Source organism: Mus pahari, chromosome 7 (genome assembly GCF_900095145.1).
Source record: "Mus pahari chromosome 7, PAHARI_EIJ_v1.1, whole genome shotgun sequence".
Taxonomy (NCBI): Eukaryota; Metazoa; Chordata; class Mammalia; order Rodentia; family Muridae; genus Mus; species Mus pahari.
Window position 1 is genome coordinate 29,859,247 of NC_034596.1, and position 12,659 is coordinate 29,871,905.

At 47.0% G+C, this 12,659-nt stretch overlaps 1 protein-coding gene across 3 annotated transcripts in view; it reads left to right on the plus strand.

Moving 5' to 3' along the window:
* Positions 1-12,659, plus strand: part of Lamb1 (laminin subunit beta 1) — a 63,559-nt gene that overhangs the window by 34,996 nt on the left and 15,904 nt on the right. For all 3 annotated transcript variants that reach the window (XM_029540802.1, XM_021202710.2, XM_021202711.2), the window contains 7 exons: positions 498-702; positions 1,862-2,005; positions 2,191-2,422; positions 3,861-4,024; positions 5,153-5,377; positions 6,375-6,589; positions 7,170-7,266. In XM_029540802.1, coding sequence (XP_029396662.1) covers positions 498-702; positions 1,862-2,005; positions 2,191-2,422; positions 3,861-4,024; positions 5,153-5,377; positions 6,375-6,589; positions 7,170-7,266 — 1,282 coding nt within the window. The remainder of the gene's footprint in view (positions 1-497; positions 703-1,861; positions 2,006-2,190; positions 2,423-3,860; positions 4,025-5,152; positions 5,378-6,374; positions 6,590-7,169; positions 7,267-12,659) is intronic.

Here is a 12,659-nt window from a genome sequence, read left to right on the forward strand (position 1 = left end):
ATAAGCCCGTCTCCTTTCCAGTCACCTGCTGCTTCTCCCCATAGCAGAGGCGGCCACGGCTCTTGCAGTACATCTCTTGAATGAGGTACGTTCTGCAGTGTGACGTTGGCTCCCAGCTGCCAGGATAGCTTTTCCTTGAGAACTGTAACACCTCTATCAGAGACACCTTTCCTTCAGGGTTGTGAAAGGCTTCCTCTGGGTAGCCTTTCCCTCTCAGAGCTGGAACACTCACAATAGGGTTCTACCTTTCTGGGAAGGTTGTGTTCAAACCACTTCCCCACAAATCTGTGAACCTCTTCAGCAATAGTTGTTTCAAACTCCGCCAAGCAGTATGAAATCTGTCTCAATATTCTCTGGACAGAATATTTATGACTAGGAAGGGTTCTACTCTTAAGTCTGGGGTGTCATTGGCTTCTCTTCCCAGTGCAGAAGGCTGTTGGATGGGTTTGGCATGGGCACATCCATGGGGTCATTGTGTTATTCTCGTTCACTCGTAGCTTGTTCTCATGCCTTACTGTAAGTCACTGGACATCTTCACTGTTGGAGGCTCAGGCGATGGGGAGGTCACCAATAGTGCCTGGGAAACCTTCCAGCGCTACAGGTGTCTGGAGAATAGCCGGAGCGTGGTAAAGACACCTATGACAGATGTCTGCAGAAACATCATCTTCAGCATCTCTGCCTTGATTCACCAGACAGGCCTTGGTGGGTATTGCTTGAGCCACTGCTACAGTTAGAGCGCAGTTACAGAGCCAGTGTTTCTGGCACCAGGAGGGACAGTGGGGGTACACACCTGTACTTCCCTGGAAGGCAGCTTGAGGGACATGGGATCTTAACCTAGTTTGTCTTTATTATAAATGTTTTAGTTGGCCTTTTAATCCCAGTACCCAAGAGACAGAGGCAAGCAGATATCCGTGAGTTTGAAGCCAGCCTGGTCTACACAACAAATTCCGTCCAGGACTTTATAGCAGACAGAACTTTGTTTTGGAAAATAAAATAACATGGAATCCACATTAAAGAAATTCACAAAGTGGGGAAAGTGATGTGGTTTATCATACACACTGTTCTTGTAGAGGTCCCAAGTTCAGTTCCCAGCACCCACACCAGGTAGCTCACAGTCGCCTATAACTCCATTTCCCAGGCATCCAGCAGCCCTGTCTCTGTGGGCCCTAAACTCATGGTGTTCTTAGCCATACAGACATACACATAATTAAAAAATAATAATAAATCTTAAGTATACACATGAGAGGTGTTGTGTCTTATAGAAAGTTAAGAGGGAAGAAATATGTTTAGTGTAGGTACGGTAAGGTGTGGGGGAAGAGGTTGCCTCTGCGGGTCTGTGCTGAGGCATCCCTTCCTCACAGCGAGAGAGCAAGAGATCGAGGAGGGGGCGAGCAGCCTCTTACAGTGAATCAGGCACACCTTTCTGTTGCCAGGTAACTGTGGGGAGCAGGGGAGCCTAGACTAAATGCCAATTAAAAGATAACTAGACACGCTGTATGAGGATGTAGCCTGTCGGTAGGCTATGGACATTGAGGACTGAGTGTCAGGGAAGCATCAGCTAATGGAAAGTTTTCTCTAGGAAAGATCAGACCAGCTTCAAAGGTCACAGGAGTTTAATATCCTCAGAGAGTTGAGCTCTGGAGCTAAGGGGAGAAAACTGTAATGACTAGAAAAGTGCTTTGATCTGCCAGGGCAGCTGGTTGGTTCTCTCCCAGTCAGCACAGGGGTGATGTGTTTAAGCCGCGCTTTTCTGAGCCGGAGTAGGAAAGGGGTCAGGGCGTGTTGAGGGAGAGACAGGGCCAGTTGCAAGGAGGTACAATGTTCTGCTCCTACAGCCAGTCTAACTGCTCTCTTCCCGCAGCTTGTGAATGTGACCCTCAGGGATCTCTGAGTTCCGTGTGTGACCCCAACGGTGGCCAGTGCCAGTGCCGTCCTAATGTGGTCGGAAGAACCTGCAACAAGTGTGCCCCAGGCACCTTCGGCTTTGGTCCCAACGGATGCAAACGTAGGTGTTATTAGAGACTTTGTTGTAATGAATTCCGGTGATGGTCCCGGGGGATTCCCTGGCTTTCAAAAGCAGAATTCTGCTCGGAACCGGATGGCATGAGCCCTAGGGCACAGTGAATGGGGCTGGGCGCACGTGAAGGTACGTCTGTCTAGTGAATGAGTTTTTGTTTGCGTTGTCTGCAGCTTGTGACTGCCATCTGCAAGGGTCTGTCAGTGCCTTCTGTGATGCGATCACTGGCCAGTGCCACTGTTTCCAGGGCATCTATGCCCGGCAGTGCGACCGATGTCTCCCTGGGTACTGGGGCTTTCCCAGCTGCCAGCCCTGCCAGTGTAATGGTCACGCTGAAGACTGTGACACCGTGACAGGGGAGTGTCTGAGCTGTCAGGACTACACCACAGGCCACAACTGTGAAAGGTATGTGGGTCCCACCTCGGGAAAGTCAAGATAATAGAGTAGGCATGGTGACTTGTGGGGCAGAGGCAAGAGGATCGGGAGTTTGAGGCTATCCTCAGCTACATAATAAGGTCTTGTCTCAGAAAGAAAAAAAAGAGAATGACATCATCTTTGGCTAAGTAAACATTATCCTAGAAACCACAGAATTAATCTCCTGCAGACTCCAAATAGTGCTTTCATTTTTGACTACCCCAACATTTTCTAAAAGCTTACTCATTTATCCCGTACATATGTGGCTTACGCCTGGTTTGTGCCAAGCACTGCTTTGGTGCTCGAGATAGGGCGAAGCACAACCACCTACAGTCTGCCCTTTGGGAGTTGCCCTGCAATCCAGCCTTGGACGGAGGAAACCCCCACACTGGTGCTTTCTGGCTTGCATGAGTGTTGAGGAATCTCCTTGTCTAGTTTGGGTCAAAGCAGAAACCTCTTCCAAGTTGGACTAGTCAGTTTAAATGGCTTTGTTATTGAAAACATTGTATGCACCCAGTTTCCTGGAGACATAAAATGTGCAAAGTAATGCTGTTCTCCTGTTGGCAAATATTAATTTAATAATTACCATGGATACAAAACACCACCCTAGGTAGATCTGAAGACGAGGACATGGGGTGTGCCTTCAGTGATGCGAGCAGTTTCTCTCAGTTCGTTTGTAACGTGTGGAAGTGTGCGCTGCCTTATGCTGTTTGTTACAGACTGAGAGAGGCAACTTACTCTAGGGCCTGCTTTATGGGGTAAGAGTCATTACCTGCCCCAAATAGAAATATATAAATAAGTACCTTACCCCCCCAAAAAAACTGAATGTGATATATTTGAAAGCTACTAATATCCCTTTTCTCTGCTCAGATTTGGAACTCGGGGGGTCATACCTGTAAAGAGCATTCCTGTCAGCTGTGTTGGGTAAAAGCTGGATAGCAGCATGGCTTAAACTTGCGGCCATGAACTTGCTAACATATTGTATCTCCTCTACTTCCCCCAGTTTTCATATTCATAAACAGGCTAAGGAGAATAAGCCATGGACACAGAAACTGATGTCCTTAAGGCAAAGAGAACGGAAAGTCAGAGGCCCAGGGCAGGTAGGCAGGCTGTAGGACAGTGAGGTCCACGTGGAAAGTTACTTCTCTGAGGAACAGTTAGTCAAGGAGAGCGTCACACTAATTCAGGGGTGTCACCCTAAATACATGGTCTTGCAAGCGTCTCCCACATCAGCTAACATCAGCATCACCAGGAATCTTGCTAGTCAGAACATCTGGCAGAGGAACCCAGCAACCTATTGAAACAAATCTTTCGTGGGATTCTAACTGAAAGTTAAGAATGGTGGTTGTTCATGAAGTATTACATCCTCAAGCAGAATACAGTTTCTTATGACTGGGTCATGGCTCATTGCGTCCTACACCCATGGCAGGTGCCTGGCTGGCTACTACGGTGATCCCATCATTGGGTCAGGAGACCACTGTCGCCCTTGCCCTTGTCCCGATGGTCCTGACAGTGGACGCCAGTTTGCCAGGAGTTGTTATCAAGATCCCGTCACTCTCCAGCTTGCATGTGTTTGTGATCCTGGGTACATTGGTAAGTCATGCACTTAAGAAACAAAGAGTCTAATCCCAGCACTTGGGAGGCAGAGGCAGGCGGATTTCTGAGTTCAAGGCCAGCCTGGTCTACTCAGAGAAACCCTGTCTCGAAAAACCAAAAAAAAAAAAAGAAGAAGAAACAAAGAGTCAGGAGAAGATGTGTCTTTGAGTTCACTGTTAGTGAGAAAAAGATGAAGAGCAAACCAGTTAAATTCACATTTACAGTCCTTTATTAAAACTTAAAGGACTCAGGACAATCTGCCCTTTACCTGGTAACACGTGGGGGCAGAGTCGGTCCTTGGATGTAGAAGATAATGGGGTTAAGGCAAGAGGATCACCAGCAATTGAACGCATGACTCTCCTTAGGAATAATTTCTCACCTTTAAATACAAGCAAAATTAATTTCCTTTTAAATTTTTTCTTCTTATAACCTGACCTCTAGCAAGTATCTGGAAGCTACAAGGTGGCCCTGTGTTAGGCTAAAGAAAAGATCATATGGAGAATTACCAAGAACAGGAAGGGTCATAACTAAACACATCCTACCATATATACTCAGTTATCAGTTAATGTTCAGTGAAGTCAGCCATTTGTGTGTGTGTGGGTGGGGGGGGGGTCCTTTATTCTAGCCATGAAGCTGCTGATCAACTGCTAGATGGGCTTATGCACAGTCCAAGAAATACTTCATGCATGTATGTGATATTAGGGTTTCTTAGGAAAATGGCTCAGCCCTGAGGAGCTCAGTTTCCTGGCTGTTCCCAAAGGATTCTTCCGTTTGTGTCTAGTGCTTGGGTTAGGATTTTAACACCCAACTACATATACATGATCACATCTCTGTTTAGCTCCTGGCCTACTCCACCCAATACGACTAGAAGCTAAGGCTCTCCTACCCATTGGGCTGGAGCCTCTAAGGCTGTTATAGCAGTGTCAGGGACCACAGTACACTTTTCCCTCGCAGCGAGAAGCTGTTCCTCCTCGCTGAGATCACAGACACTGGACTTGGTAAATTATGGAGTGAAAGGAATGAATCATTACTTGGTTGCCCCCAGGACTGAAATGCAGTGGACTAGCGAGCAGGCTTTTAGACAGGGTGAACTGAACATTTTGCTTGGTTTTTATCTACCCATAGGCTCCAGATGTGATGACTGTGCCTCTGGATTTTTTGGCAATCCCTCAGACTTTGGGGGTTCATGTCAACCATGTCAGTGCCACCACAACATTGACACTACCGATCCAGAAGCCTGTGACAAGGAGACGGGGAGATGCCTCAAATGCCTGTACCACACAGAAGGGGACCATTGCCAGTTCTGCCAGTACGGGTACTACGGCGATGCTCTTCGACAAGACTGTAGAAGTAAGACACACACTAAGGTGGTTCTCACCCCATCCCCCACCCTGTCCACCTCTTATCAGGATTTTGTTGTTGGAGTACTTACCTCACAGAGAGAAACCCTTGTTCAGTGAAGCAAAATGACACATACAACAGATGAAAGATGAGACTGAATTTTTTTTTTTTTTTTAATCTCTAAATCCTCATTCTCCGAGCAAGACAAGTCTCATGATGTGGCTCTGTGCCAGGGGCAATTGTGGCTGTCATCAAGATAAATGCCAGGCAGTAGAGGGCATGGAGATGTGTTCTTCCCACGTGCTTGCCAGCTGGGTGGGTCTTAGAGACCTGAATTCCCACTGTGGGTGGCTTCGCCTCTCTGGTGTCATTGGTGGAATCCAGCCTCTCTCCTCAGGCTGAGACAGAAGTAACAGTGGTGGAAGCTTTCTTCCAGAGCTTATTATCTCTGCCTTCTCAGGAGTTCAGCCAAGCTTTCTGGCTGCAAAGCCCTCGGGCCCCTGTTTTTATTTATAAACGTGTGGAATGTTGGGGACTCGCAGGACTGGATTCCTTAAAGTCTTTTTAGCTGATAGAGTCTTTGGCTCCTGCTTCTGACATAATGCTGTGGTTGCTTCCTGCTAGGAGTTTAAAAAAATCACTGGATGTCTCAGTTTGCATGGGTGCGTTTTTTTTTGTAATTTCCAGTTAGATTTTTAAATTTTGAAAGGACTCCCATTTGAGTCTGTGTGTCATGAAAACACACAAGCAAGCAAAGTCGGCCATAGCTTGTGTGAACATGTCCCCTGCCTGGGAAGCTCCAGATGCACGGTGTGTATCATGAGAACTTCTAAAGGATGGTAATTTTAGTAATTTTTTTTTTTTTTACTTTTATATTTTTTCTTGATGTCAACATTGAGATTTAGAGAAAGAAAGGTCTTGGCTGTTTAGATGGGGCTGACCTCGGCGTGCTGTCTATCCGTGAATGTGACCAGATGTGAATTCGATGATGGTGTTCTTATTTCAGAGTGTGTCTGCAATTACCTGGGCACGGTGAAGGAACATTGTAATGGCTCTGACTGCCACTGTGACAAAACCACTGGTCAGTGCTCCTGTCTTCCCAATGTGATCGGGCAGAACTGTGATCGATGTGCGCCCAACACCTGGCAGCTGGCTAGCGGGACTGGCTGCGGGCCCTGCGATTGCAATACTGTGCATTCCTTTGGGCCATCCTGCAATGAGGTGAGGGGCTGTGGCCAGGGGATGCTTCTGAGCGGCTCAGGGACAGCTAGCCCCTCAGGTGACTCTGCCCCATTTGGAGAAAGGCCAGAGTATAGACTGGCTGTTAGTCCTTGCTTGTCCTTCTTGGCTGAGGCGATACTATTGTGCACAGAGCCCTCATTTAACCCATTCATAGCATTTTAGTACAGCGTCCAGCCATGGATGCAAACTCGAATGTCATTTCTTTCCCTTTTCTGACCCCCAAATCAAATAGCTCTTATAGTCACTCAGCTTGAAAGAAACTTCATAGCCGTTCTCAGGATTGCTGACCCAGGCTAACTCGCCCAGAGTGAGATAAGCCAGGGGTGGCCTAGGATTGATGTCGATCTCTGAAACTGAGACTGAAGATGCAGGGACGCTACTGTGCTAGAGACTATTCCAAGCCCCTTGTAAGAGGACAGCTCGGAGGTGCTGGTGTGGCGCCCTCTCCCGTCTACACCACGGGCGTCCAGGTTCCACTTCTGTCATGTAACTGGGTTGGGGCAAGTTACAACTAACTTCTCCCCGGAGACCACCTGACAGGTCTGTGTTTGGACCGCAGTTCACAGGACAGTGCCAGTGCATGCCGGGCTTTGGAGGCCGAACCTGCAGCGAGTGCCAGGAGCTCTTCTGGGGAGACCCCGATGTGGAATGCCGAGGTAAGGCCAGGCGCCATGCTGATGCTTTGGTGAGGTGGGGTGGGCCTTAGGTCCACAGGGCTTTGGGTAAACTCTATAAAGTGTAGGCAAAATGACATCACACATTTGTGCTTTTTTTTTTTTTTTTTGAGGAGTGGGGTCAGAACTTTTAATCTAGCCTTGTGGATAAATGTGTCTACTAAACAGAGGATGTGCTCAGTTCTTCAGCCCCACACCAAGGAGGCATTTGTCTTGGCACACAAACAGGCAGGGACATAAGCACATTCTCTAGTATACACGGACACTTTTTAAAAGTCATTTTCAGCAAAGTGAAGCTATGTGAGCCATACCAGCCAATTGATTTGTTTCTTTCTCCGAACGATGTACCGTGGGCGGCTTCCTTGATCATACATGTACAGATACGGTTCCTTGTTAAGTTCAGCCTGTTACACAACTCAAGCAGACTCTGGCAACAGGGTGCTAATACAGTGTTCACACCAGTGAGACTCGGGGTGGGGGTGTGATCGATACAGAGCCTTGAGTTAAGTGGACATGGTCGGGGTTCCAAGTCTTTCTTTTTGATGTGATTTAAACCCAGATTCTCATATAGGCTGAGAGAAAGGGGACTTTTCGTAATATTTCTGCCGGGTGTGGTGGCTCAGCCTGTAAATGCTAATGCTTAGGGTTCTGAAGCAGGAAAGGCAGAAGTTCTGGGCCAGGCGGGTCAGCATAGCAAGAACGTATCTCAAAAAGCAAAAGCAAACGAACAGCCCACCTACTAAACCCCACGAGTCATAAGGATTGCTTAATTTTTATACTGTCACCGTCGCTTTCACTGGGCAATTGATTTTATAAGCTGCTTAAACTGTCTCCCATCCATCTCTCCCTTCTTCTTCTTCCCTATTTTTAAGCATATCTTTGGGTAAATATTTCCTATGGTTTCTTACATTCTCCTTGGTATGTTTTTCTTGTAGGTCCTTGTTTAACTCAAAAATATAAGAATAGCCTTTTCCTCTCTTGGATACAATAACAAGAAATAAGAGGTCTCCAGTCTGTCGCTAGCTCATTCAGTAGCCGGCAGACGCTGGAGCCTTAGCAGCAGGAGAGGGAAATGGTGGCTGGGACCTGAACAAATTCAATTGCTTCTGCTTTTGGTTTTCTCAGTGAGGCTTTGCAGAGGGTTTGAATGGACATCTTAGGTCACAGTCTGTTTCACACAGGGATGATGTATTACACCCATCAGTAAGTGCATTTCCAGTAATAGTTCTCTCATCCAGATGTGGTTTCCTAGGAAGGGTCAACTTTCCACTTCCATTAGAAGGGCCTGGAAGTTGTAGGACCAGCCACTCTAATAATGTGTTGCTGGATGTACCTGCCCAGCCCGCTGTTCCCTCTGTATTTCCTTTTCCTCTTTAAGATAACCAGACTCATAAAGAAACTAGGAAGGTCATTATGCTGGGGTGGTCCCAGTGGCTGCAGTGCAGCAGGAAGGCAGACCCATGGCAGAGAGTGGGTTTATGGGGCCAGCTGCCTGATTTCAATTCATGCAGAGCTTCTATATTAGAATAAGAATAGAGTCCTGGCTCTTCTGCCTACATGCATCTCTCTCAATATGGTATTCATCTTTCTAGTTCTCAAATTCTGTACTGATAAGCACATCTTATACGTATATAGTTTTCGATATAAAACACATAGAGTTTGCTTCTACAAGTTTAATCTCAGATCTTTCCACAGTTTCACCCTTAGATTCCCATCCCTTCGGCCCAACTCTTAAGAGGTTTTCAAAGACTGATAGGACCTGAATGTAGAGATTCCTCCTAAACCATACCATCATTCCAACCTCTGTTTCAGATGGAGGCCAGGAAGGTCCGTTTCCTGAAGTATTAAGCTGTAGGTTAAAAGTCCTTGATCTGCCTGGCCACATGTGCAGTTTGGTTATAAAATGTCACGCTTTCTTGAACATCAAGGTCTCTACTATTTCTCCTCAGTCTCTGAGACTAGACAGGGAAGGGGAGGGATTTTAGAAATTTGTAGAAGGGAGAGCTTAGCTTGACCACCATGATGGCTTGCTGCTGCTGGTACTTGGGGTCCAGGAGCTGAAAATCATGTTCTAAAGAGCATAGGCCCCATTCGGGCAGGCCTTTAAACAGGAATCTGTTGGGCCCCAAATGCTGTTGAGACTCTGTGAAAAATGCTCCGACTTTACAAAGCCCCCAAAGAGAAGACTGGAAATCGTAGAGTTGGGAAGGGGGATTCATCGCTAGCCCTGGGGCTGTGTGTGGCCTGGGTGGTAACAAGACTGAGGACAGGGACAGCTACAGAGGAAGACATACATAGCTCAGGGTTCTGTTTGTACTGAAATATTTAACAATGGGAGGACCCCAGAGGGCAGCAAGGACAAGAAGCGCCCCCGGGAGTTAAAGGCCACACTCTTCTGGAATTGTGTAATGAATCGCCAGATATATTTTCAGTTGAAATGGTTTGTTGGAGGGCACAAATACAGACTTTCTGCTGCCAAGAAACAGTGTGCTTATAGAAAGACTAAGGTCATAACCAAGTAGTCTCCTTATGGGAAAGAAATGTAGTTATGTGAAAGACAAATGCTTGGAGCCTCCAGCGTACAAACGGTTTGAATGTTGCAATTGTCCAGGCAGCGTGGGGCTCTTGGCCTATTGTGCCAAGTCTGAACAAGTCCACCACTGTGCTGGGATGGAAAGTCTCATATAGCCAGTGCTGAACGAGCTGGTTCAGTCTACAGCCTGAAGCTTTGTTCCGTGCCCTGCAGGGGTTGGGGTCACAGGAGGAATCTTTCTGTCCATTCATAGATGGCAGAGGGAAGACCGCAGTGCCTGTGTAGGGCCACAGGCTCCCTGAAAGGCCAATGGCTTTCTACTTGGCAGAAGTGCAACGTCAAGGCACAGGTGAGGGCTCGGGGTGGTGGGCCGAGTGACTCTGTACCTCAGCACTTGCCTCCCATATGGGAGGACCCATTTCTCAGTGCCACAGAAAAGAAAGAAAGAAAAGAAATGCCATGCTCCATATTCATCTTTAGAATGCCACATTCTTTCCTTGAGGTTGAAATTTCTTCCACAATGGCTCCCCTTCCTGCTCCATCTGCCCTTTTGAGATAGGAATTCCCAGGCTGGCCTCAAACTCCTTACTCTTCATGTTTTGACTTCCCAAGTGCTAGAGTTACAGGCATGCACTGTTAAGCCTGGCCAATCATCTTTTACTGTTATTTCCATTGTGACTCAGGAAATCAGGCTGCATTGGAGCTTTTAGAGAACCGTGACTTCAGTTAACAAAAAGTCCTGTATACTCCTAATAACATTAATAAAGTTTTCCCCCTTGACAAAATAAGCCAGTTTAAGCTGAATTAAAAGTATAAAAGCAGGTTTATTTGGGGGAAGCTCTTGGGCGGGTTCACTGGTCTCAGAAAATGAGGCCAGGGAAATTGCCTCGCAGACTGGAGAGAAAGAGACAGAGATGGCACAGCAGAGAAGAGGAAAGCAGAGAGAGGGGGTTGGGGGATCTGGAGTAGCTGGCAGGGCCTTTTATCCACAGCATGCATCTGGCACTCCAACAGGCCATGGATGACATAAGCAGTTGCTAGGTCCCTGAGAGCAGGCCGGTGGAGTTGGTTGTCTACTAAAAAGGTTAGGTGTCCTGTGTTTGGAGCCTAACAGGCATGTGACCCACAGAGTGTGAGCTTTGTATTCGTCTCCTGATAGGTTGTCTATGGTACCTTTGTGCTCCAGTGCCTGTCTTGATAGTAAGACAGGCAGGGCCCAGCAGAGCCCAGCATGCAGACTCTCCGGTATCCACTTAAAAAGCTTGTGGAGCAGTGGCAGGATGGGGCTGAGTCTGCTGTCCTTCAGCTTTCCTTACAGAACTGAAGTTTTATGGCCAAGGTCAACAACAGGTAGGAACAGGAATGTCAGGAAAATGTAAGCTGCATTCTAAGAGGATGAAAGTATTAAGATTTCCTTGCTATCAAAACAGCTTTTAATATTTGGGGGCTGCTATGGCACACATAAAGTGAATGAAAAAAAGGAAATAAAAAGGAAACCACGTGACTGCGCTGAGGTGTGGTGGAAGAGAAAGTTCATTTTAGATAAAAGGGAGAGCAGAGGCATAGACATCCTGGAGAGTCCATTGTGGTCGCGACCCTGAGCCATGCAGGGAAAGGCAGGGAAGGGAAGAGAAAGGGAAACCAGGTGCGGCAGCCAGGAGGCCAACGGTACAAAAGGGCAGATCATCAAGATGGCTGGGTTATATGGGGAAGAGCCTGTGGAGGAAAGGCAGCAGAAAGTGGGGTATGCCAGCCCTCTCCTGTGACAGTAGGAACTGAGGGATGCTGGGAGAACCTGGAGGCCAGGTCCACTTTGTTATGCCAAATGGGCACTTCAGCCATTTGTCCCAGATTTGAAACTTAAGGAGGTCAGTGGATGACTTAGAGGAGTCTGTTCAGTCCTTCGGTCATGCGACTTCTGGTTATTAAACTCATGGTCATCCCTGCATTCCTGTCCTTTTAGTGAGGTAGGAGATTTTATGCAAACTCTTCCCAAGCAAGCCTTTGGCCTTGTGGCACGGGCTGGGCCATGCATGGTAGGAAGTTGGAGCCGCAGATAACCCCACGACCTGATTTTCACATTGCATCATTTCTGTGTTGAGAATCAGAGTTCAATTTCCAAACACGAAGCTGAACATTCTTATTAGGCGTACAGTGCAAAGCGAGTAGGCTAGACCTGATGGTATATACTTGGAGGTAAAGACACGAGGCTAAGGACTGCAAGACCACTCTTCACTACATAATGAGTTTAAAACTACCCTGGACTCCATGAGACCTTATCTCAAAAGGCACTCCTTTCTAAACCAGAAGCACTTAATGGGTTATTGGGGGAAAACGGGGCACGTAAATTTTCAGAGACTTTTTAGTACTGCTCACTTTTTAGGTATATACATATTCTTACTTTTATGGATGCAACAAATAACCTGTGCAGATGCATGTTGCCTCCTCGTCACTGCTGACAGATGTCAGGCTCAGAGGGTAAGTAGCTTGCCCAGAGCCATGCTTCTGAGGAGGGCGGAACCAGGGTCCTTGCTCTTGCCTCATGCCTGGCATTCCTGTTGGCAGCTGGCAATGAAAGAGAGGAAATGACTGTCCTCGCCAGAGGGCAGGAACACCAGCCAGTTCATAGTATACCAGGAGAAGGACCCCAGGAGGCAATTTAAAAACCCTTAGTGACAGAACAAAAACATATTTAGAAATAATAAGAGTTGGGTTTTTGTTGTTGATGATGGTATTTACTAGTTTTTAATATATAAATGATTAACACTTTTTTTTTTTTAAATAATGGCCAGTTGGGTCACACACACACACACACACACACACACACACACACACACACACA